The following is a 25,682-nucleotide window of genomic DNA, read 5'->3' on the forward strand; positions in this document are numbered from 1 at the left end:
AACCGAGCTGTACGAAGGAGCTAGTGATGGACTATATACATGTTACATTGAATGCATGTATGTCTCTTTGCACAAGCTTTCTTTAAAAACATAAAATAAATAAAACCAGGAATGGGTAGCTTGATCAATGTGGGGTTTAAATCGTGCTTTCAGCCACACATGTGTTGAATGTAACTCGCACGAGCTAAGAGAAACCACGTGTATGCAGATAGCTTGTACTGTGTGCACTATGATGCGTGATGAGAGCGGCTCATAACTACAGTTCAAATTCTCACATGGCTTAGGTCGCATGAATGTTTGGATTCAAAAGGAACTTTGAGCTTGTGTTTCTTGAACCAGCCTCCCCCCTGCCCCGCCATTGTAGCCTGATGATCAACTTTTGAGTAGGGTTTCAAAAGCAGTTTATCAGGAGATTCATTGGTCATGGGCAGTGTTCCCTCTAAGCTGAGCTGGTGTGAGCCAGCTCACAGTTTTTTAGCCTCCGGCTCACACTTTTTTTGTCTCAGCTCAGGAAGGACGGCTCCAGAGCAAACTAATTTATGCGGTAGTCGAATCGCTCGCTCACAACTTTAAGGCCGGTAGCTCACCAGGGAGAATTTTTCCTCACAAGACTCCACAGCCTAGAGGGAACATTGGTCATGGGAGAAAAGGTTTTTGTTATTTTAATCTAGTGGGTTAGTGCAGGGCTTTGGGCTCCTCTGAAGTAGCCAGTCCCAACTTCTGTTTGACAATATTCCTTAACTGGTTATTTTAGCACATGAAGAAGAAAAACTACAGCCATCTTCTGGCTTTAGATTTTTCTCCCTCCTGGCAACAATATAAGCAAAGTTATAGAGAACTTACATAAAGTTATATAAACCAATTTCTCTTGTGTACGTATTTCCCCAACGGGCGTCTGTTGAACTCCCTGAAGAAGGCCAACGTGTTGAAATGTTTGAACACAAGACTGCTTTTGAGAATTATTTTTTGTACATGGGTTGACAGCCGTGACTTCTGTAAACCTGAATGTGATGAAAGCGTGTGTGAGATGGGAGATTGTTGACACGTCAAGTACATTTTGTATAATGTTGGGGGTGTGCGCAAGATTTAAACTCTGGAGTTTTTCACTGTTGAAACAAGATATTTTTGCCCTCATGTCTTCTGCTCACCAGTTTTGTTCTGTCATCTCCCCAGACTTCTTTATGAAGTGCAAAAGACAAACCTTTTTTTTTAAAAAAAACACACACCCCTGCTTTTGTGTATTTTTTATTTGAGATACTTGAACCTCGTTTTTCACGTAATAGGGACCCAAAGTGGTTTATAGCATCATTTCCCCTCCCCTTCCTCCATTTTATTCTTGCAAGAAAAACCCAATGAGATTGATGACGTTGGGACTGGCCCAGAGTCACCTGGCAAACCTCCATGTCCAAGTGGCACTTTGAAGTTAGGATTCCCCAGTCCTAGTCTGACCATTCCACTCTGTTAAGGATCGTCCTGTTAGTTAGCCATGGTTATCAGTATTGTACTAATAGATTGTAGGAGCATTATTAGGTGCTGTGGTATATTACAGCACCATCTTGATACATGTTGTTTTACATAATTTTATAGACATAAAAGTCAGGACCCCAAGAATCTTGCAATCTAAAATTTGATGATTGTGGGAAGATGGAGTGAATTTACATATTTGTAGGCTTTGGGGATGAGGATAAGCAGCAGTATTGTTGCTACTTGAATATTTAAAGCAACAAGAGTGTTTTTTTTAAAAGAGAGGGAGCCTGGGTTTTCATTACAAGCAAAAGAGAAAGTGGGAAATGGTTGGCTTAAAGAAGAAAACTTCAAGCAAAAGGATAAAATAGGCCTACAGAGCATCTACTAGGTATGCACTCTGGTTCTCCTCTCCACTTCATCCCAGTCTGCTGTGGTTTGCTCAATAATCCCACTCAGTGGTGAAGCTTGCTCTGTGAATTTGGGCCAACCACTTGCTGTCACTCTAGTCACCCTAATAAAATGGTAGTGTGTGTGAACCATTTGTACCACTTTGGGGTTCTAGAAAAGTAGATAGAATAAGAATGTAACAAAGAACATTGACTATACTAGTAATCATTTGCTGTTTGAATATTTAAAGCCAGAATATTTTTAAGAGAGAGCAAGCCTGGGTTTTCATTACAAGCAAAACAGAAAGTGGGAAATGGTTGGCTTAAAGAAGAAAACTTCAAGCAAAAGGATACTTAAATCTACAGACCAGGGCCATGAAAAGAGAAACAGGGTGTTTCTGCAAATTTGGAGTTTCCCCCCAGGTTTGCAGAAAAATATGACACAAATGGCGATTTCCCCCCAAACTGAGAAACATTATCACTCCTTGCACAGACGTCACTCTTGCAGCATCCACCTTCCTCACCACATATCAGAGATGTCAGAGAAGAGAAAGTGGACACTTGAGCCAGATAGGAAGAGGAAGGCAAGAGCCACACTGCGGAGTGACAGGGAGGAAGACTGGTGGGCAGAGTGGTGAAAAGGCAGATGGATGGGGGCAACGGCAGGGGGCTAGGCAGAACTGCAGGTGGCGGGCGGAGGCAGGGAAGGGGTTGGGTGAGCAAATTCCCCCTCCCAGGAGTTTGAGGGGGGAGGGGCAGGAGCCTGAGCCACCACGATTGCATCAGCTAGGGTCATGGAGGCAGCGGAGCTGAGGCTGAGCAAGTGAGTGGGCAGGCAGGCAGGCAGGCAGAGTGGTGGTGGGGAAGGGACACGAGATTGAGCCAACAGTGAGGCAGATGGATGGGGGAAACGACAGGGGGCTAAGTAGAACTGCAGGTGGCAGGCAGAGGCAGGGGAGGGTTTGGGTGAGCAAATTTCCCCTCCCAGGAGTTTGAGGGGGGAGGGGCAGGAGCCTGAGCCACCACGATTGCATCAGCTAGGGTCATGGAGGCAGCGGAGCTGAGGCTGAGCAAGTGAGTGGGCAGGCAGGCAGGCAGGCAGAGTGGTGGTGGGAAAGGTACACGAGATTGAGCCAACAGTGCAGCAGCTGGACATTGTTGCCATTGAGATCTCCCCACTCACATGAGTCTCACACATCCCCACTTGTACATATAAATTGTCAACTAGATTTAAGGGTGGCAGTCTGGTCTGCCAGGGTGTATTACATACAGCCGTAATGTGTTAGGGAGACAATTTGTCTAAAACATCTCTCCATATAGGATGGTGTTCATACGGGACCAGCCAGTATCTAGTTCCTTAAATTATTTGTAGTGTGCATTTATTTGGCATCTTTCCTTTGTGGTGTTTCAGTCATTTAATTCCATTGTTGCCATTGGGATCCCCCCACCCACATGAGTTTCCTTTGTGGTGTTTCAGTCATTTAATTGCAATACCAAATCAGCCTTCCGGTTACTGGACCACTGGATGCCAACCCTGCTTTTCATTGGTGTGGCAACCAGAAGCAAGATAACAAAAAAAGTGGTGGCATTTGCCTGAACTCTGCAAAAGAACCGCAGGAATAAATGTATCTTTGAAACTCCCTTTAGATTTTCAAACAAGTTCTTTTTTGTGGTTATTTTTTCAATTGATAGTTTGCAGTGGTTGTAAATCCGGTCTTAGCTTTATTGATAATTCTGGTCTGTGGTTTATAAAGAGTTAGTATATGTTAGGAAAAAAATGTTCCAACCTTGTCACTGGCTTTATAAGGCCTTTTCATAGCAAACCTGATTTTGTTTCTACTTTTCTCATTGTTTTTCCATGACCTTTTAAATACTGCAAGAGAGTTTCACTGGGAAGCGATAAGGGAGTCTGCAGGGGTGTGTAAGCCATATTTTCCATCATGTGCTCTCTGCATCTCCAAAGGTCAACACTGGAGCTTTACTGGGAAAGCACAAATTTTACTTTATTGCTGAAGTGTTTTTTGTGTGTCTTAAGAGCAGTGCTCACTTTTGGTTTTGAAAAAAGGGGCTAAAGGAAGGGAGAATGTTGAAGGCCACTGGAAAAGAGATAATTGTTGCAAAAATTGTTTCTCTCCTTGACACAGTGATACTTGCAGGGAAAAGTTGAACATTACTGTACATTAGCAAACTGTACATCATTACGGTGTGCGGGTTTGGAGGATGCAATCTGTCTTAGTGTAGTCTGCACACACATGGCACTCTTTCTTCGCCACTCTCCCTCCCCCAATCTCAGTAGATGTTCATTCACTGCAGTTGGCCATGGATGATGGGGAGGTTTTGCTTCCAGTGCAATACTGCCTTTGCTTTCCCTCTACAGAAATGAATGGCAGCCGTTTACATTTAAAGAAAAAAAACAATGGGGTGGGGTGTTCTCAAGGACACTGTCAAAACAGGTTTAATTCTGATCACTGTTCCTGTCAATCCTGTTCCTGTCCATTGGCCCTCGATCCAGTCCAGTCAAGCTTCCGCTCTGGCCATGGAATGTGATGGTGTTGGGAGAATAGGATGGAAAGGTGGGACTTGCATAGAGAAGACTGCAGCCAAAGGACTGGCGGGCTGATTTAAATCAGCACATGCAATTCACTATCCTGCTCCATTCCATTACCTCTTGGCCCTCACCACTGTAGTAGTTTGGTAATAATGCTGTGGTGATGACTGACGTCCCAACTGGCAGAGTTGTCACTTTGGTATAATTATTTAGAAATATAGAGGAGTCCTCCCAGTTTGAAGCTGGCACCGCTGTGACCCCGTGGTTCCTGAGCTCACAGTGCCCAAACATTTCCCTCAGTCCCTTCTTCCTCCCTTCCCCTCCATTTCAGATAAGTTATCCTTACACATTTAAGACAAATGCACAGTCTACCGAAGTGGAATTTCTAATAATCTGAGTTATAAGCAATGCTTGTGAATGTTTTCAATTCTGAAGGAGTGTTTTTATACAAGTGTATTTTTTTGTTTCTTGGCAAAACTACCATCAACACCCGCGTGTCTCTTGGTTTACTGACCGAAACAATTCACTCTCTGGTTTGTTTTTAATTATCTCCTTGACTTAATGTCAGACCATAGTAGAATTTCTAAACTGTTGATGTGCGAGAAGAGAATTAAAAGATTTCATTTTTCCTTTGGTTGACGGAGAAATTCCTGGTGCACCAGAGGAAGATGCTTCTTTTCACCCACCCCTGAATGTTACATTACCACAGACAGTTTGATTAAAAATGAAATATATAAACATCTAACTCTGTAACTCTTTTATGTACTCAGGATGAAGAGGAAGAAGTGGCCTTTTTGGACTGCAGTGACAGTGATGATGAATTTGATCCAAGCACCCTTCCCGACCCTGACCAATACAGAGAGACTGACCAAGAGGATGATCCTGAAAGCTCTGGGTATGTGTTGCATCTTGGAATACGATGGCATATGACACTGACTTTTTCTTCTAGTCTCTCTCCAGCTTATCCAAGCTGTGCAAAAATACTGTCTTTTTCCTGTTGCATACAGGAATTTATAAACAATTTGACTTCCGTGGAAGCAGAAGCAATGAAAATACGAAAATGGCCGAGTGCAGTTCTTATGCTGCCCTTTGGGGAGGTTGTGAAACCTAAATTGTGTGGTTTGACTAGCGGATAAAGAAAGAGCCAGTGTGGTGTAGTGCTCAGTGCCAGGCTGAGTGTGGGAGAACCAGGTTCAAATCCCTTTCTTAGCCAAGAAGCTCATTTAGTCACCTTGGACAAATCACTTTCCTTCAGCTTAATTGCTCTCACAGTGTTGTTGGGTGTGGAGGCAGAACGGAGGGGTGGAGAACCACAAACACCACCTTCAGCTCTGTGGAGGAAGAAAAATACTAAAGGTAACTCAGGCCTAATGTGTCAAGCAACTGAGTCCAGTTTAGATTCCGGACAAGGTTTCTTGCAGGTTTTGAGATGGCAGAGCAACTGTTGCATCATTTAGTAAGGCCGCCTACGCCCAGGCCAGAACTCCACCCTTCTTCCTGTCCTGTGCTGCTACATCTCCCAGCAGTCTCTGTTGTTTATAGCCACTGCTGTATCTAAGAACATCACAACTGGTTTTGGGCTCTTTTGCTTTTTTTTGGAAAGCGCCCTCATGAACTTTGCAGTCAGGACTGGACAAAAATTATGAGCACCTTATTCTGATTCTCAGGTGCAGCACAGCAAAGGGGTCTAGATTTTTCCCCACCAAATTCTGCAGACTGCCCTTTCTGTTCTTCTCAAATATTCTTTAAAGAACACCTCTTTGGCTGCATCAGAACCATTACTTATCATTTAGAATAAGTATGTAAGATATCAACTGGATGCCTTAATTAATCTTTTAATCCTCTGAAGAATTTTTAAAAAAGGAAACTTGGCTTGTCTGATCAAGCCCACATGCGTGACTCAATACAGTACGATCACCTGTATCCTACCACTCTGCTAACCAAAGTCTAAAGCTTCCTCCAATTGAAGTGGCTCTTCCCCCAAATGTTGAGCCACTGCAACTGAAGGAAGGATCCGCCCATGCATGCATGAATTTCTCTCTCTCAAAGACGCATAGAGAATCTAAACTAAATGGTGAAGTCAGGACAGCATAGATGGCCACTCCACCACACTCCTTGCCACTTTTGTTGTCACGGTAGCTCTCTGAGATAGGATAGGCTGTGAGATAAACCATGCACAATATCAGTTGGCCACTATTTGTTTATTTACATTTCCCTCTTCAAGTAGCTCAGTGGTGTGCGTGTGTGTCTCCCCCACCCCAATCACAACAATAATGTAAGGTAGGTTGGACTAAGAGAAACAGGTTGGCCCAAGTTCACTCAGTAAGATTCCATGGCAGCGTGGGAATTTGAACGCAGATCCCCCAAGTCCTAAGTCAACTCTGTAAGACCTATGCCACCCTGGCTCTATATTACAGTATGTTCTTTCCAGCCAAAGCTAATGCAAGTGTCTTCAGTAGCAACTCATCTTTGAACCCAGTATGAAAAGATAATGTGCTTTTCAACCTAGTTTTTGTTAATTTGGCAATTATCAATTTAAGTCCCATATTTTCCCCCCCTTAAGAGAGAGCTTACAGTGTAAATTTGCCCTGTTTTTGATACTTCACTACGGAGAGGGAGACCTGCCAGGCTGTTTCATGCTGCCTCGTCTGAAGCTTTCTGACTTCCTAGCCCGGCAGCAAAGACTGAATGCTTTAAAAATTTGCTGCTAATAAGAGCCCACTGAAATCTGTTGGAAAGCTTCAGGGCACAATGTAGAAACCCTTCAGGCTAGCCAGGCTACTGCGTAATTGTATAGTAACAGGAAGGAAATTCAGATCAAGCAGCTGCGCTACAGATTTAGTGTGGATTCTCTTTGCCTGTTTTACGAGAGAGAGAAAATTCTCACATTCTCTTTATGTGAGCTGGGAAGACATTATTGTATGCAGGAGGGTGATTGATATGTGCAAGCTTGATCAGATATACAGGGAAATCAGTCTTACAGTATTTTCACAAAAACTCAAGGCTTTTTCTTGTAGAGGTATACTACCCTGCTCAGCAAAGAGGAAGAGTATTTTCTTGTACCCTCACCCATTCATCCCTTGCTCCTTGCTTGGTGCTGTTGTTTTTATCTTCCTCTTCCATCTCCTTGGGCTAAGGAAAATTTTAAAAGGTTACCTGAGAGCAGCCCTGTAGCCAGAAATTTTGGATTGGTGGGGCATCGGGAAATTTTGTGGGGCAGCAGGGGGGGGGAGAGGGGTGGCTACACGCCTTCCCTGAACTCTATTAACGGTGATTTCGCCACTTGCAGTTCAGGCACAGGCAGCCCCTGCTTGAAAAACACCATTTAAAGGGCAGCAGCTGTTGTAGGGCGTGCCTCACATTTGGGGGGGGGGCAGAGCCCCCAAATGCCCCACAGTAGCTATGGGCCTGCCTGAGAGGGGAAGCTCGGAATGGGTGGTGGTGGTTTGCCATCAGTAAAATTTGGCTTCCCAGTATCTTAGGTTAATTATGGCACTCATGTTAATTTTTGTGTGCTCTGTGCTAAAAATAAAATAAACAAGTAAAAACTTTGCTCCTGGGCAAATTGTATTCTGCAAGAAGCCTAAAGAATCATTCCAATCTGCATAATTCCTCTCACTTTGCGTAATTGATTCCATCACCCACCCACCCCGCAGTGTGAAAATTACTGCTTGGATTGCAGGCTTAAACAGAGCTGGGTTGATGGGGGTGACAGATCAGTTCGGGCCAAATGAAGCTTGAGAATCAGGCATTAAGGAAGAAGGAACTATGAAGCACGTAATCCCAAACTAGCGCTTCGTTAGAGGAAGCCTGTATGGTTTGTCTCTATTTTTATTATTGTAAAGCGCATAGTTTTTTTGGGGAGGCGGACCTTAATTAACAATAATAACTATGTTTTGCTTTTGAAATTCTGAAACATGCCTCAGAATAGAAACAGGTTCTAGCAGGCATTGCTTATTTTAAAGGGAAAACAGTTTTTAAATTTTTAATGGAAAAAACGTTCAGGCTAAGGCTGAATCCTGTATGTTGTAACTTAAGAGCAAGTACCCAGTAATTCAGTTTACTTCTGAGTAAACATGCATCAGAGCAGGTTGCTGGAGACTTTATTCTAAAAATAAAACTGCCTGTGGCAGTTTTATAAAATAACCATTAATCTTTTACCCATATTAGTAGCATCTTATCTTTTTCTTCTACCATGGGAGAGAAACTGCCTTCCACTGTTTTAAATTTGCCTTTAAATGAACCCTCCCCAAAGCTACCCATCCACCAGATAAGTAATTAAAGACTCCAAGCATGTAATATAAGATGAATTTTTGGTATATCTAGTAACATTTATCACATTTCAGTTTAAGGCTATCATAATCTTGAATAGTTAATGAGATGAAGCATTTGTAGCGGGTTGAGCAGGGAAGCGGCTGAGTGCCCTAAATATTCATTAAGTAGTCAAATTGAATCCTTAATATATCTAATCCTTCAACCGTTTTGAAACAAATCTGAAGCAGAACAAAGTTGCAATTGGACTTTTCATTACCTTCAGTTAATCTCTTAACATATATTCATTTTAGCGCTCACTTTTAAATGTGCCCAACATGGGCCTCCAAGGTGGGGTACATTTTAGGGAGCAAAACAATTCATTAGCACTAATTGTATCATTTTAGTGGTAGGCACTTATCTTTAGAAAGTCTGTTATTTAATTAGTGCCGCATTTGTGTTCAGAAATGTTATGAGGAGCTGTAGCTTCTGAGGGCAGGTACCCTGAGTCTGAGGGTTGGCTTAAATATACAAGAAAATTAAGCTAGTTGAACGGAGATACCACTTTGAGTTATTGTAGAAGATCGGGGGTTTTGGTGTGTGTTTTTAATATTACCCCATGTAAAAACTCCCTGCATTTTTTATTAAAAGCCCTAGACTATAATGGTTCTATTCCATTCCACACCCTGCTATGCCAGTTTTCTGCTTGCAAATAATGTTTTCTATTGGAAAGTGTTAAAAAGCTTGGAAACCCCCCCCCCATCTGCAGTCTGAAATGATACACTCCATTCTACTGTTTCATTACCACCTCATAGTACAGCATGTGTACATCAGGCCTCACCCATGGGACATCTTGAACCTGTATAAGTATGCCTGTCCCTGGTCCAACAGGAGGGTCTTCTGAACCATCAGTGGACCCCACAAGGCTGCCCTAGGAGTCCAAATAACAGGCTGCGTGACATATGTGAACATAAAGATGGAGGCCAGGACTGGCAGACAAATATTATGCCTAGAATATGACCCTGGAAAAGCACATGAGATCTTGTCCTGACAGCTGCAACTCCCCCCCCCCCAACATCTGCATAGTCCAGACAATGGACCTGCCTGTTCCAGAGGAACATCTTTTCAGTCTCCACCGCTAATCTCATCTTCCCTTCTCACATCTCCTTGACAATGACAAGTCTTGACTTTTACTCTTTTCCCCCACCCAGGACCAGGTGGTTCATCAAGCAGTATTGTTTTCTTTTGATTAGTTCAAATGGACAATCACATAACCTTTTACCACCATAGATGCAATCAAGAATCAGACCTGAACTTCTATGTTGCATGTAGAAGAAACCTCCAGTTCCTTTTGTCCAGACCTGGGAACTCATCACCAAGTTTCCAGCGTGACATTGTTTTACCACTGATAAATCCCATCAAGATATATGTAGTCTTTTGTCCCCTACCTGGGAACCCCTGCACACTCCCAGCCCAGCTATCTAGCACCTGGCTGATCTAATCAATGCTATTGTGACTCCAGACTCTGCCCCTCTGTAACCTCATTGGTCACACCTAGGTTTGACTCCTCCTGGTGTCACACCCCCTTGGAGCCCTGATTGGTCCAGGTAATCTTTTGTCTTCGTCTGAGACAAGCCCCTCAAGGCCTCCCATTGGTCTGCATTGTTTCCCGATGTCTGTATCCACCAAAGCACATGGCCTCAAGTGTGTGTCACTCTGATGCAGCCTACAGTAGAGATGCACTCCCAAACCTGACAGTTTTGGGTCTCCTCCCTACATCGCCTGGACCTCATCACCCCTACAGGATAGGTATAGTATTACTCCATTCCCCCTCCCCTTTCTGTTAGCTACCGCCTTTTATTTCTTCTTTTATGCTTGAAATCCTTGATTTGAATGTAAATGTCCAAATTATTATTTTTCCCTTATAAAATCTATTTCTTTTACAATTTGGACTGGCCATTGACTCCCGCGTGCCTAGACTATCTCTGTAAAAACTGATAGCCAGATCTCGCTATTGCCCCACCTCTTGCTAAGCTCTGCCTTTGATGCTAATTCCCATAATCAAAATAAAGGCAAGAATATTATTTAATAAAGCTGATGAGGGTAACACCTGGTCCCTCATTGGGGCTACACTCCTATCTTAATCCTTTCAATTTGCATCAGACGAACACCTAGTCTTTCCAGTATTTAGTAAGCATTATTTCATGGTAGATAACAGTAGCAGCTAAATGAGGTAAGGAAATTAGAAGTAGTGTTTAGACCTCAAGGTTGTGAAGTGACTTCCCTAAAGACATCCAGCGTTGGTGCCTTCCAGGGGTGGTGTCAAGCCCACCTGTTCTGGGTGGCTTTTGAGGCTTTGTATGGGCTGCTGCTATATGATTCTAACTGCTGTTGCTGAGGCCTTCAGGGAGAGGGAAGAAAGGCAAGCAGGCTACCTCTTTAGCGTGCCTGGATCCAGCTCAACTGAGAATCCACTTCCCAGGGAACATCTTGATTGCATTTTAATTATCAGTCATCTTATATTTTTATCCCATTTTGTCAAACGAAGCTAACTTTCAAAACAGGTTCATGGAAATCAAAGTCTGATGGTATCTTGTGAGTCTCTTTTGGTAACTAGCTTTGGCTGAAAAGTGGGATTTTTTTTGGGGGGGGGAAATCAGTTTATTAGATTATTTGTACTAGTATTTTATTCTGTTTTAATGGTGGTAGCAGTTGCTGTAAGCCACTGTTGAGCAGCCCATAAACATTTTAAATAAATAATGACAGTAGCTTGGAAGAAAGTGGAAAGGAGACGAGCGGTTAAAAGAATCTGAAATGTTGGTCAAAAGGGGGGGGCGTTACAAAAAGAGAAGTTAGAGATGGTTTGGGGGCTGAGCAATACAGACGGTTGAAGGACATTTTAATCTCATGTGCAGCATGGCGGAGAGGGCACAGACTGTGTAGCAGTGAGCGATGGACGGTAAGGACAGTTTTGGCAGCAGCAGTTTCAGTGGGCTGAAGAAGATGAAGCTGAATGCCTGAAGGAAGTGGGAAAATGAGGCTTCAGAGGCAGTCGATGATTATTTGTTGGCCTCGTGATGAGCTGTATGTTTATGGCTTAGGTCTGGGATTTTGTTGTTTTAATTCAGTTGGACCATCGTTTTGAACTTCCTTTTATAACATGCGAAGGTTTTGCGTAATAGCTTAAAAGCAGGCGTGGATTTAGGTGAATACACACAACTGTCTGTAAGCTAACAAGGTATGTAGCGGGAGAGAGTAATCCAGGGTGGAGATCATGGTATTTTTATGAATTTATTCTTCTTTATTTATTACTTGTTATTTCTCTACATTTCTTTCAAGAAAGGAAGGCTCACTACAAATTTATGTGTTCATGAGCATACAACAAGCCTGAACAAAGACACAAGTGCAGGTAGTTAATTTTAAAAGATGTTTGTCCTCTAAGGATGGATTCCCACATTACACAGCAATAGACCTAGGCTTGCTACTGAGTATACACTCAGCCCTGGCTGTTGGCTCAGTGCACCTGAATGGTTCACAGGTTTTTAAATATCAGTTCTGCATTTTCACACCCTTAGGTGTATACTTAATAAATCTCAGGTGTATGCCTCAACTTTAATTACTTATCCTTTCTCTCATGATAAGTGAAGGATTGGTTTGTGCAACTGCAGGTCTTAAAGCATGGAGAACTTCTGTATTGTATGATAATGACCTCTTCATATGTATTATTTTATTTTATCTATGTGTATTTAGTGGTTGGGCACATCACCTTGTATAATTACTATTTCTCACAGTAATTTTACCCAGGCAGTTTTAATTAGTGTAGTGGTTTAGACTAGGGAATAAGCAGTGATATGTTCAGATTTTACCTCTGGCTACAGAGGTACTGGAAGTACTTAGGCAAGTTATTGACCCCAAGCCTTAACCCTGCAGTTCTGATACAGGGGGGAAAACATCAACCTGACTTACATGGTACTTGTAAAGGTTACTGAGATGATGATAAGCTATGGAACTCCCTCATCCAGGACGTAAGGTTAGCACAGCTACTACTTGCCTCCCCAAGTTGTGTAGGGACATTTGTACGACATTGTAGAAGCTTGCTGATGTTCCTGTAATGGTTTTATCCAGTGCTATTTGGTTGTGATTTTGTTACATTTAATATTTTATTTGATTTTATGTTATGTTTTTTTATTGGAATGGTAGCCATAGTCCAGCACTGAGTTGGATGTCCATAAGCCCAATTACTTTTATGTCTATTCTGTACTGGATTGTGCCCATAAAATGCATCCCATTTAGACATATTACTCCTGGTGCACTCCAGTGCTTCTGGAGAGTCACCAATAAGATGGTTTTTCAATAATAATGAGACGCCTTCCATGCGACTTAATAAGAGCAATAAGGGAATAGAATATGTTATTAACATTATTGTTGGCCATTTAATACAATAAAAGAAAACTCATTTTGCTCCATGATCTCCCGTTTTAATTACATTCTGCTCACCCTCTGCCGCAGCGCCATGCTTAACCCAAACAAAGTCCATCCAGTCTCCGAGAACAGGATATAAAAGGACTCTCAAGCTGATGGATCTTTTACCTTAGTTGTTTTTATGTACCTCATTTTAGCAGGTTTTCAATGGGCATTAAGTGGAATGGCTGGAAAGCAGAATAACACAACACACGATATATTTTCATTACTAGGACTGTGTGTGCAGTCAGCTTTCTGGTGCTGAATGAGGAAGATGCAGCGCTGGGGTCTGCATTAATTAATTTTCATTAGAATCCTTGCAATGGCCTACAAATTAAAATGTACATGTGTGTGGTTTCTTTAGTGCTAGCTCCTTGATTGAGCAAAACGCCAATTCTTAAGAGGCCAGTTATTTCTAAATTCTCTCTTCTGCATTATGCTAGAAAACCAGCTTTCTTAGGAAATAAGTTATTCCAAGTGCAAGGAGTTAGATGTCAGGCATACCATGTTCACTGTCAGTGTTGAATATTCTTCTCTGTTGCTCTTCCCTCTTTTGTAGTATATTTGAATTGCGAAAGCAAGAGGGAGAAAGTCTGTTCTCTAGTTATGTATGGTACACTTGCAAGCCAGCACAGGCAATATTTAATTTCTAAAAGGAGGAGAGCTATGATTTATTCCTGTTTGGGAACCATGACATCTGTCCTGTCAGCCCTGCTCTGTGATTTTATGTGGGGACGGATCAGGCTCCACTGGTGCAATGGAAAAGGACTTTCCATGTGCTCAGAGGCACTGCTTAGGATATTCCTGTTGACTGCCAGGGCTAAGCAAGTATTTCCATCTCTGTTATTTCCTTCTGAAAGAATACCAGATAACTCTGTGGGGAAAGCTGAGACTTTGGAAGGCTGCTGCTGGTTGGGGTAAGACAATAGAAAATATGATGAACCAATTGTTTAATTTGGTACAAGGCAGCAGCATTGGATGTTCATACACATGTAATAGTTTAAATGAGAAGGTCTGCATTAATTGTTTTTTTTAGAACTCTTCCTGTGGCCTTGCAGATTAAAATGTATGTGTGCCTGTCTCTTTCTGATCACCCACCCACCCCGCACGCCAATTTTCATGTTATGGTTTTCACATGGCAAAAAGTTGCTAGAAATGTTTCTTTATGAGGTGTAATGCAGTAGGTGTGAGGGGCTGAGGGACTGGTGCATTGCCAGGTAAACCCACTGAGGCCTTTCCTCCCCCCCCCCCTTCCACTCAGGATAAACAGGTCTGTATGAAGCTAGTGAGTGAAGGGAAAGGAGTTTGTAAGCCGCTCTGAGACTCCAATCTCTTCTTCTTCTCTTCTTCTTCTTCTTCCTCTGGATTCTGCCATCCTGTTTTCTTTTTCCAAAGAAAATGTATTGTGCATTTTTAAGGCCACCGTCTTCCTGTCTCTGTCCTTCATGGCCATTTTTTCAGTTCATTTAATCACTACCAGAGAAGGGAATATTCAGAGGGACTGACATGTTCCTGAATTCTGTACTTTCGGAATCAGCTGAACACCACCACTTTCAGTGGTCCACTTACCAAGATGTTTCCCGAAAACATTGAATTAATTTTCGTGATTTATATTATTTTATTTATTTATTTTGATTTATATCCTGCCGTCCCTGCAAGTGGGCTTAGGGCAGGTTTCAACAGTATAAAATACAATACAATTAATGCCAGATTAAGAACACAGTATACAATAATATAACTCCTTTCATGGCTCAGGTGGGGTGTCACCTGACGCTGCCACCACTCTGGTTTTAGGATCCCAAGACCTTCAGACCTCCTTTATTTGGCCAAATAACAGGCATGAGGACCAGGCAGAGTTAACAACAAATAAAAGGTTTATTTTTACAGGAGGTCAGCCCAATATAGGAAACAAACAAGGTGCAAGAACAATAACGATAAGTGGGTGAAGGCAAAAGAAACCAAATGCCCTAATGTGACTAGACTCACAGTTCCTAGTTCACTGTCTCAGTTGGGCCTGAGTCTACTCACCCTTCCCCTCAGGGTGAGGGTCTCTCCCAGCAGCAGCCTTCCCTCTAGCCCTGCTCTCTTGGAAGAAAGAACAGCTCTTCTTCTATACCAGCTCTTTTGTTATAAGTCCCCTTTCTCTGTGATTGGCTAAAATTTCCACCGAAACCTCTCAGGGACCTCTGGGAGTTGTAGGCCTGGACTCCTCCCACTGCTACTCAGACTCCCTGGGCCTGCTAGGCTTTTACTTGCACAGCTAGGCTTGTCAAGTCCCCCTGGGGGGCGGGAAAACCCCGCCCCAGAGGCACGTTCCTCGCCGCCGGCGGATCGGGCCCTGGGGGGAACTCCACCCCCACGTGCACGTCACCTAGAAGTGACACGGGTACGCCGGGCACGCTGGGGGCGGGGCCACGGTCATCCGAGGGGAAACTATGGTTTTCCCTCGGATGGTCCTGGCCCCGCCCCAGAGTGCCTGGCGTACCCGCGTCACTTCTGGGTGATGTGGATGCGGCGCGCACTTCGCAAGTGCGCGCACGCTCCAGACAACGGCCAGGAGTCCCCTGCTCTGGTAAGTTTCTGACTTGGCAACCCTATGCACAGCCCAGATCATGACAACTCCAAAGTGCTATTTTGAGTAGTTGAAAAAAATTGGAGCTTCACCCCACTTTATTTAGAAGAAAAAGATATTTGCTAGCTGATTTTAAAAGTAGCTTGCACTGACTCAATCATTTTTGTTTTTAAATAAGGCCTTTAAAACAATCTGTTAGGCTTTCATATGCTTCAAGAATTTTTTATGTTGCCTTTATACTATTGAGTTTTTAAGCTCTTAACCTTGTTATGAACAGATGCCCCAATTGTAGCTTCAGTTAACTGTAATCCTCCCGGGTTTAAAAAACTGGCAGAACTGCAGAATGGGCCAGAAATGTTGGTTTTAATTAATTTAGATTAAATAAAAATGTTGTTGTATAAAAAGGTAGGCTTCAATATGCAGGTGCCTCTTCCAGTGTTTCTATACTGCGCTGTATATTAAATATTTATTTAACATATTTATATACAACCTGTCTCAATGAGAGTACAGATGGTATACAAAGTACAGACTCTAAAATACTTAAAATCCCTCAACTTTCAAATAAAAATAATCTCATTCCCATCACCCCAACCAACCATCCCACATTTATGAGCCCTCAAAAGCTTTCTTAGTTAAATATGACAAATAACACCACAAAACAACCACTTCCAGTGGGAGCCCATTCTATGGCCAAAAACACTCTAGGACCAAGCGTACATCCCTACCTGAAGGGGCAGGCCAAAGAAGTTACTGGAGGCCATAACGGGATGCTCACACGTAAAAACTGGGAGAAGTGCCACTGCAGATATGCATATGCTAAATACACGTAGTAAAAGCATTTCTAGCAAACACACCAACCTGCTTTTCAAACAGGAGGAATGGATCCAAAAGCCCCCTCCCCCCAAGCTCTTCACCTAATTGGTCACTAATGACAAAACCCCATCTAAGACTGGTTGCAAAATCCCACTTTAAGATATCAGCTTTCCCAACCAGCATCACCTCTGTCTTTGTGAGCCAGTTTGGTGTAGTGGTTAAGTGCGCGGACTCTAATCTGGAAGAACCGGGTTTGATTCCCCACTCCTCCACTTGCACCTGGCTGGATGACCTTGGGCAAGCCGTAGTTCTGATAAGAGCTGTTTCTGTCAGAGCTCTCTCTGCCCCACCTACCTCACAGGGTGTCTGTTGTGGGGAGGGGAAGGGAAAGGAGATTGTAAGCTGCTCTGAGACTCCTTTGGGTAGTGAAGGGCGGGGTATAAATCCAATCTCTTCTCTTCTTCTTTGTTTGGATTTGGTTTCAGCTTGCTTCCTCATAGCCACTTAGCCACTGTATCAAAGCACTGGCTCAGAAGATATAACAGAGATATATAGTCAAGCCACTAGAAGCAGATAACAAAATATAGAGCTGGGTGTCATCCACATACAGTTTTTCAGACGCCTTGGGGACAGGGTACTTGCAGGATTGCCTTCTCCCATATTGTCCAGTCTGCCAATTAAGATGTGACTCACAAGCCCCGTGAGATCACTGTGCCCCTGCCTTCAGAGTACCACGAATCAGCAGGGGACAGATGCTTTACCGCCGAAACATTCCTGCCTGTAACACACCCGCGTTGCACTATGCTGTCGCCCAGACGTGACGTCAGCACGCTGGGCACGTAGCCGGGCGACGCTCTGGCAATGGGGCTGAAAACCCAATGGTACCATTGAGTTTTCAGCCCCATTGCTAGAGCGTCGCCCGGCTACATGCCTACGTCATGTCTGGGCGACAGCATAGTGCAGCATGTGTGTTTTCCCGACGGGAATGTTCCCGCCAAGAACTATGTGTCCCCCACCAATTTGCGGTAAGTACTTGGTAGCCCTACTTCAGAGGTAAGGTGGGCAGCAACAAGAGACAGGGATTTTTCAGTAGTGGCACCTCCCACTTGGAATGCCCTTCACCTTGAGGCTTGCTTGGCACCTGCATGGCTTTCTTTTAGGCCCCAGTCTAAAATGTTTCTGTTCACCCAGGCTTTTAATTAAGGAGTGGATCTTTGAATACTGTTTTCATTGGGAAATTGTTATTTTAAGCTTCAGTGGGCTGTGTTTTTTATGCCGGGCTGGGTTTTTTAGGCTGGATTTTAATTAATAACTTTTAAATGTTTTATTTTCATTATCTTTTTATTTTGTAAGCCACCTTGGGCTAAATACATAATAAACAACGTGAAGTTCAGAATGTAGCCAAGGTTATAAGACATACATATCTGCTTGTAAGATCTTGGGGTAGCATGGTGAGGAAAGGTTTCTGTCTGTGATCTTGGACAGCTGCCTTAATCAGATAAATGGTATTTGGAGAAGACAGTCCATCACTTTGGCTCTGTATGAGGCAAGTCAATATGCTCTCATACATAGGATTTAAAGTAACAGTATCCAGGTACATTGCTCAAGCAGCACTGAATTATCTTTGACAGTGTTCTTCTTACTCATGCGTATTGCAGAGATCTATTATTGCTGTCTTCAGGCAGATCTGGAGACAGGCAGAAGGTCTCCGGTTCAGTTCCTGACATCTCTAGTTAAAGAATCCCAGGTGACTGTCACTGGGAAAGATCCGTGTCTGTCTGACACCCTGGAGAGCTGCTGTCAGAGTAAACCATACTGAGCAAGATGGACTAATGGTCTGCTTCAGTTATAAAGCAGCTTCATAGAAGAATATAGGCCTGGTTAGTAAGTCTCTCAACCCCACTTCCCCCAGCAGTAAAATGAACACTGTCATTACAGGGTTGTTATAAAGATGATCGTGGTAAAGGTGGTGTTACCTGTCTTGGATGTAAAGGAGCCTTCCTCTGCATACGTGAAAGAGTGCATTCTGTTTCTTTAAAAATGTCAGCATCAGCTCAGCAGTACGTTAATAATGATCTCCTATCAACTGTGCCACCCATCGCCATTAAAGATCAGGCTTCAGGGCTTGCACACGAATCGTTCTCCAATTATTGTACTTTCTGCTCTGCTTCAGTTTAATAGACAGGTAGAGGATGACACCTAGGATGCAGTCTTGTTGACAAAAACAGCTCAGGTAGGCAGAACATATGGGTAGAGCACCTGCAGTCCTACAGCAAAAAACATGCAGGTTTAATTTTATCTAACTATACTAGAGACGGCAAAAAAACTGAAACCTTTGTCTACTTTGTTTTATCTATTCATAGAAGTTTTACTGTGCTGATATTGCCTAGCAGATTCACACTGTAATACACTGGCTTGAGAAGTTTTTTTTAAGCCCTTCTAGATGTTTCGTAATAGCAAGCAAGAACTCTGCAATTATTTTGTGCTGGCGATAAAGTAGGCAATGAAGTGAAGCTGTGCTAAGCACAGACTGTGTTTGTCCCTGCTAGGGTGCTGTGTTTCGGATGCCCTTTGCCTAAAAAAAGTACTAACTGGGCTTTCAAATGTAAGTGGGCAGATGAGTCTGGAAGATTTTGTAAACCATGGATGTGGAGAAATTAGCAAACAGGGTGGGGGGGAGGGTAGTTGCCATCTTAAATTTTGGAGCAAATTTAACCAGCCATCTGGCTTCTGATTACCATTTGGCTTTGTGCTTACTGAATCCTATCTGCAGGAAATGAGTGCTCTGTGCACCGGTGTTGAGTTAATCCTGGATCAGTTCCTGGGAACTTTTAAAGTACCTTCACATAGAACTTTGTCTTGTCTGGTGATGCATCTTGGCTGGCCTCAGAATCGCCAAACTATCCGAAAACAATGATCCAAGAACGCTTCAGACCTTTTGTTTACTTATCTTACTGTCCATTAGCTGGATTGAACCTGCCAGTTATTTTGCATGTTGCAGACGGATTTTTTCAGCCTTTCCCATTTGATGTTTAAAAAGTGACTATGTTCTCCCTACTGTGAGAGCATAATACTGTGTCACTGCTGCTTAGCACCCGGTCTCTCATCCCAGCTGTTGCCCAATGAGATGAAGAAGATTCCTGGGGACTTGCATTGAAATTTAAAAGAACCACTCAGGACAGGGGTCCCCAGGGTGATGCCCGCTGACATCTTTCCAGGCACCCCCAACAAGGGGCCAGGTGGGGCTTCTGCCCAGCAAGGTTTCTGACGGACCACTGGAGAGTTGCCTGGCTGTGCAGATCTTTTAAAAGGCTGCTTTGGGAGCAGCTAACACCACAGCACAAAGATCTTTACTGTGTGACTGAAGGTGAGCTGCAGTGGCCATTTTGCAGCTGCTTCTGCAGCTTCTGGCACCCGTTTTGTAACTGCACTTATCCTGCTGTGTCTGAATTCAAAATTCAGCCGTGTCAGATTTCAACTCAAAAACATGGTGAAGGAGAATGCCACATTTGCGAAATTATCAAGGAGTAATGGAAGAAAAACGGAAGAGGACTTGATGAGAATTAGCTGTCTGCTGGTTGATTTTCCCCAATTCATCTCTAGTCTAATGGTGAAGAAATTTAACCCAGAGCACTTCTGATTGTATTTAGGTCCTAGCTAGCCTAGCTAAAGTTAGCATAACAGAGTCCCATGGAAAGCAAGAGATCTTAAGTTAGTTGCAGTTAATTTCTTCATCGGTTTCACTGTGACTGACAATGCAGAGTTACACACATCTGAAGTCAGTGAGCTAAGAAGAGTGTAACTCTCTTTAGGATTGCACTCAGTCATAGTTAACTTTAGATGCATCATGACCTAGGTGTACAACAGTAACTAGTTTGGAAAAACAATAGCAGCGTACACCTGCCACAAGAATACACAGTATATATGCATAAGTGAGGGAGCAGGAGAGCGGCAGCAGACAGTCCAGCCTCCCAGTGTATGGGGGGGGGGGCTAGGGCCTGCTTCCTCCCCGGTGGGGGCGTGCAGGGGGGGGAAATCAGTATTTTTCAGTTTCAGGTATAATGAAGCTGAATTTGTTTTGGTATTCCCAAATATACCTGAATACCAATACTGGTGAGTGGTAATGTATTGGTATCCAGAAATACCGGGAAAAAATCAGCTCCATTATATCCTTACTAGGAAAAAGGCCCATTGTGGAAATAAATACAACAGCCTCTAGAAAGAGGCTCTGGGCGGGTGCCCCGGCCTTGGACACTCAGAGTCAATTTGCTGTGGTCACCTCAGCAGGGTATAATGACACTGAGTCCACCATTTTCTCCAGAGGAACTGATCTCTACTACCTAAAGAACAGTTGTAATTTTGAGTGATCTCCAGCCCTCACCTGGAGATTGGCAACGATGGTTCCCCAGAAGGGAATAGTTGGTTTGGAGGGTGGAGTCTATGGCTTTGTACCTGTCCGAGGTCCCACGCCTCCTGAAACCTCACCCTCTCCAGGCTCCATTCCTCACCTCTCCAGGAATTTCCCACCTGGAGTTGGCAACCGTATCTCCTTCCCAGCCAACCATCAACCTACTTTATTTCCCTCTCACTCTTCAGCTTTCCACCCCCCCACACACCTGCAGCCTCTCCTGTGCTCTGAAGCCCTGACTGCTACGTCACATTGGCTGTCATATAGGGGCCACCTCAGCAACATATAAGGATACAGAGCCCACCATTTTCTCTAGGGGAACTGATCTCTGCCATCTGGAAAGCAGTTGTAATTCTGAGTGATCTCCAGCCCTCACCTGGAGATTGGACACATTTTACCTCAGAACAGCAAACTGTTTAGAATGTTAGAGGCAAAAGCCAATCAAGTCGCATATGCAAACGACCTCTGTGTTCTGAGGCAAAGGCCAATGAGGCTGCATATGCAACTAACCTCTGTGTTCTGACTGGCTATTGGGGGGGGGGAGAGGAACAGCAAACTGTTTAGAATGTTGGAGGCAGGACTCAGGCAAAGCAGCCAGTAGATAGGGAGACCCTCTGAATGACAGATCAGAGAGCAAACTGATTTTGGAGCGTGTGGAATGTTCTAGAGAAGTGCCACCACTATTCGGCTTTTATTTATAAGGGAGATGGGACCATTGTAGTCAATGGCAAAATCTTCTAAGGAGTATTCAGTGTGCGGGGGGGGGGCAGAGGTTTGAGATAGAGGCACCATATTTGCCCTGTAGCTGCTGGAGCCTCTCCGCAAAAGAACCCCCAAGTTTGGAAAGGTTTGGACCAGGGGGTCCAATTCTGTGGGCATCCAAAGAGGGTGCCCCCATCCTCCATTGTTTCCAAAGGCAGGCAGAAAAAACAACATCCCAGCAGTTTCTCCCAGAGAATCTTTGCAGTAGAAACTAAGAAAGGTGTGGTGTGAGGGGGCATGTCTGCAAGGTCAGTAGCAGAACCAGTGCAATGTGCCCACCAGAACCAGTGCCACTGTGGCAATGCCAAAACCCAACAGGACTGAGACCAAATCTGAGAATCTCTGAAGTATAGGGGGCATGTTTGCAAGGCCAGCGGCAGAAGCAGTGCAGTGTTCTAGTGCTAGTGCCCAGCAGCAGAACCTGGTGCCAACCTACCTATCAATAGATGTCCTCTCTATGTGCTTTATATGTTTTGGCGTCTATACTGCAAAAGTGGTTATAGTGCTGTAACAGTTGAACAGAGAAGATTCTCTTATGGCGGGGGAAGAGCTTAGTAATGTCTCTTAGGAAAAGAAACATGAGGATGCTGTCAACCCCACATTCCACTTCTTAACATGACCAGTGGTTGTGGAAGAAATAAACACATTGCACACTCTACCATAGGGACAGACAATCTAGGTTTCCAGCGTTAGTTTTTGATCTTGCTGGATGTTTTGCTGTTGCTGCTTCAAAAATTAAACTACACTTTAACATGGTTACTTTGATGATAATGAATAAAAAGGAAGATCACGGATTTCAAAATGCATAGGACTGCCCTCATCAGTTGTGGATAGTGCTCTCATACCTGCCGGTGTGGCGTAAGCGGTTAGAATGCTGGACTTAGGGTCTGGGAGACCCAGGTTCGAATCCCCACTCTGCCACAGAAGCTTGCTCTCAGTCTAGCCTACCTCACAGGGTTGTTGGGAGGATCAAATGGAGGAGGAGAGAACAATGTCAGCTGCTTTGGGTCCCCATTGGGGAGAAAGGTGGGGTATAAATGAAGTAGATAAATAAAATAAGAGACCAGGTACATGTTCTGTTTCTAAGCATATATACCTAGAAGCATGTCCCACTGAGCTCAGCGAGATATTCTCTGATAAAGCCTGTTCAGGATTGCAACCTGGTTGTCCACAAATCTTTAAATGTTAAGAATCTCAGATTCTGGCTTTTTACAAGGACTGCGGGAGGTGAGAGCCAAAACAAAGATATTTGTGCTCAGTGCTCTTATATTGCAATATTTTCCTTTGTACAGTTTCTGTGTTTACTTCTAATTCAAACCTGGTTGTATGCTACTAAGAGTGCAGGATGCGTTTTTCTTACCTTACCATAGTGTACCATTATGAGCTTTATGATTCACCGATTTTTGTACAGATAAAGAATGCTGGATTCATCTCCTGTTGGTCAAGGTCTTGATAACAGGTTATAAGACAAGGCAATGCCAATTTAAAAAGTAAAGGTAAAGGTTCCCTTGCTCGAAAGCCAGTCGAATCCGACTCTAGAGTTGTGGTGCTCATCTCCGTTTCAAAGCCGAAGAGCCAGCGCTGTCCGAAGACGTTTCCGTGGTCATGTGGCCGGCATGACTAAACACCAAGGCGCACAGAATGCTGTTACCTTCCCACCGAAGTGGTACCTATTTATCTACTTGCAATTTCTTGCTTTTGAACTGCTAGTTTGCCAGGAGCTGGAACTAGAGACGGGAGCTCACTCCGTCATGCGGCAACTCGGGTCTTGAACTGCTGAACTACCGACCTTCCACAGCCTGCAGTTCAGCGTCTTAACCACTTGAGCCACCGCAGCTCAATACCAATTTAGTAGCAACCAAACTAAGCAGGGATTCCTGCAAGAATTTTAACTTGAATGCTGGAATTTTTACTTCGTTTAAAATGTAATGTCTTGGTATAGACGTGGGTTTTGGTGAGAAATGAGAGTAAGTTGCATAACTGAAAGCAGAACATCAAGGCTGCCATTATTTTGGACTGCTAAGATGGCCTCATCAGGGCCAGCCTTAGATGTAAGCAACTGCAAGTAGTTGTCTAATGAAATATTTTGTAAAACGTTTCAACATGTTAGCATTTGGGGCCTTTCTTTACTGTTGCCAAGTGATAAGGAAGCACAGAGATTATGATGTGTAGAGACAGAAGAATGGACACAATAGCAAGCGAAAATAGCAAACTGGCAGAGTATCATGGGCTCATAAATTAAGGAAAGTGTGGGCGATCAAACCCCAGCAGTAGTGTAATGGATTGTGCTTGTCCATCCAACTTTCACCTGGTATCTTTTAAACTCGGGACGGAAGCGGTACAAGACGGCTTGAGTACGACTGGGGGACGCCTGACAGATGTGCCTGTGTGAACCTGCCCCTTTAATCCGCTACTGAACCGGCCAGGCCAACCTGCCAGTCTGAACTCGGCCAGGGGCTACCCGCCTGAATCTACTTTATGAGATCATTTTCTCACTTAGACTTCCCAAAATTTTTAGTCTATGGTTTTCCCTTTCTCGGCTGTTAGCCTTGTTTCTCTTTTACCTGTTCCTAAATCTGCCTTATTTAAGATGACCTATTTGATTGTGTAATGCTTATTGGCCTAAATGCACATTTTTAAAGTGTAGTTGATTTCTTTCTACAGCGGGCTTGGAATGGGCGAACAACAGTTTGGTGGAAGCAGAACAACAGTGGCAGCAGCGCCAAAAAGAAAGAAGATGAAACTTAGCCAAGAGGATTCATTTGCATCATTAGACACAGGCCTTTCTCTCGCAGAGGATGAAGCATTAGTATTGCAGTTGCTCAGCGGTCGCAGCTAATTATTCCTCCTCCACTCTTGTTCCTGGGCCACAAATGCAACTAATGAACTGAATGCCTCTGGATGTTGATGGATAATTTTCATGCATTGCGGACTTGACAGAGATACTGGTATTTCTTACCAAATGACTCATGGTCAGACTGGTTGGTTAATTAGTTAATTTTATACTTTTTAAAGATCTAGACTTTCTCATCTTTCTGTCCTTTTCTTAAAAACCACCTCACCCCTGATGGAACTCTGAAGGTGGTGGTGGGGGAATGTTTGGGGAAAGTTTTGATTTATAATATTGGTTTGTATACAAAGACTTTGATGTCAAGACCATGAATTTTTTTCCTGTCTTAGCAAGCTTTCCTATGCAGTAAAAAGACTGAGAAGAGCTTTATTGATGAATAAGTATTGGTAAATACTTGTTATGGTGTACAAAACATACTCCTTAGGTATCACTGCAATGTGATGGTTAAGCTTTAATTATACATTCTGAAACTTTGGAATAAATTTTACTTGTCTTTGCTCTCCAGCCAATTAACAGTGTCTGCAAAATATGTATAAAAGCCAAAAGCTGATATTGCTCTATACATCTGAAGTGATCATTTTTAAGACTGTATCATAAGGTACCTCATATTCTTGATCTTTCAGAGTGGTGGCTGTTAAGGTGTGGATTGGAGCCCATGGGGGGACACCAGGTACAGTCGTGTAAAGTTCTAGGTTGAGATAGTATTCTGACACAGGATCTGGGTGGCTTTTGAGGACTTACAAAAACTTGAATTGGGGGAGGGGAATGGATTGTCCCATCATTGTCCCGTCGTCCCTAAATAACTGGGAATGGAAAGCAAAGTTATGTAGGTCTGAAAGAGATTCTGTCCTTGTCTAATGCCAGTTTATGGATTAGTGCCCCAATACAGAGATGACTGGATGTAGAAACTGATTTTACACAACTGCATGCAAAGATCTTTGTAAATTCAGGTATGGAATACATAGCACAGGATTGGACTGGGCATGCCAGAAGATCGATGGCAAGCTTGAAAAACATTGTTATAAGATGACCAGATTCACTGGAGTACAAAAGTTCTTGTACTTTTAATATTTGTGTAAAAGAGGGGGTTTGGCACCTGCCAAAATTCCTTATTGTGAGAATCTTTTAAAGGCATAAAAGGCAAATCCTCCCTTGCGTCTGGT

At 43.5% G+C, this 25,682-nt stretch overlaps 1 protein-coding gene across 1 annotated transcript in view; it reads left to right on the top strand.

Annotated features, from left to right (window-relative positions):
- The window catches only part of DDX10 (DEAD-box helicase 10), a 255,941-nt gene extending 230,921 nt beyond the window's left edge, over positions 1 to 25,020 (top strand). The window contains exons 17-18 of the mRNA XM_015415396.1: positions 5,172 to 5,296; positions 24,333 to 25,020. Of these exons, the coding sequence (XP_015270882.1) occupies positions 5,172 to 5,296; positions 24,333 to 24,507 (300 nt within the window). The 3' untranslated portion in view covers positions 24,508 to 25,020. The remainder of the gene's footprint in view (positions 1 to 5,171; positions 5,297 to 24,332) is intronic.
- The last annotated feature ends 662 nt before the right edge of the window (positions 25,021 to 25,682 follow it).

Source organism: Gekko japonicus, unplaced genomic scaffold, assembly GCF_001447785.1.
Source record: "Gekko japonicus isolate JY-2015 unplaced genomic scaffold, Gekko_japonicus_V1.1 scaffold1101, whole genome shotgun sequence".
Classification (NCBI taxonomy): Eukaryota; Metazoa; Chordata; class Lepidosauria; order Squamata; family Gekkonidae; genus Gekko; species Gekko japonicus.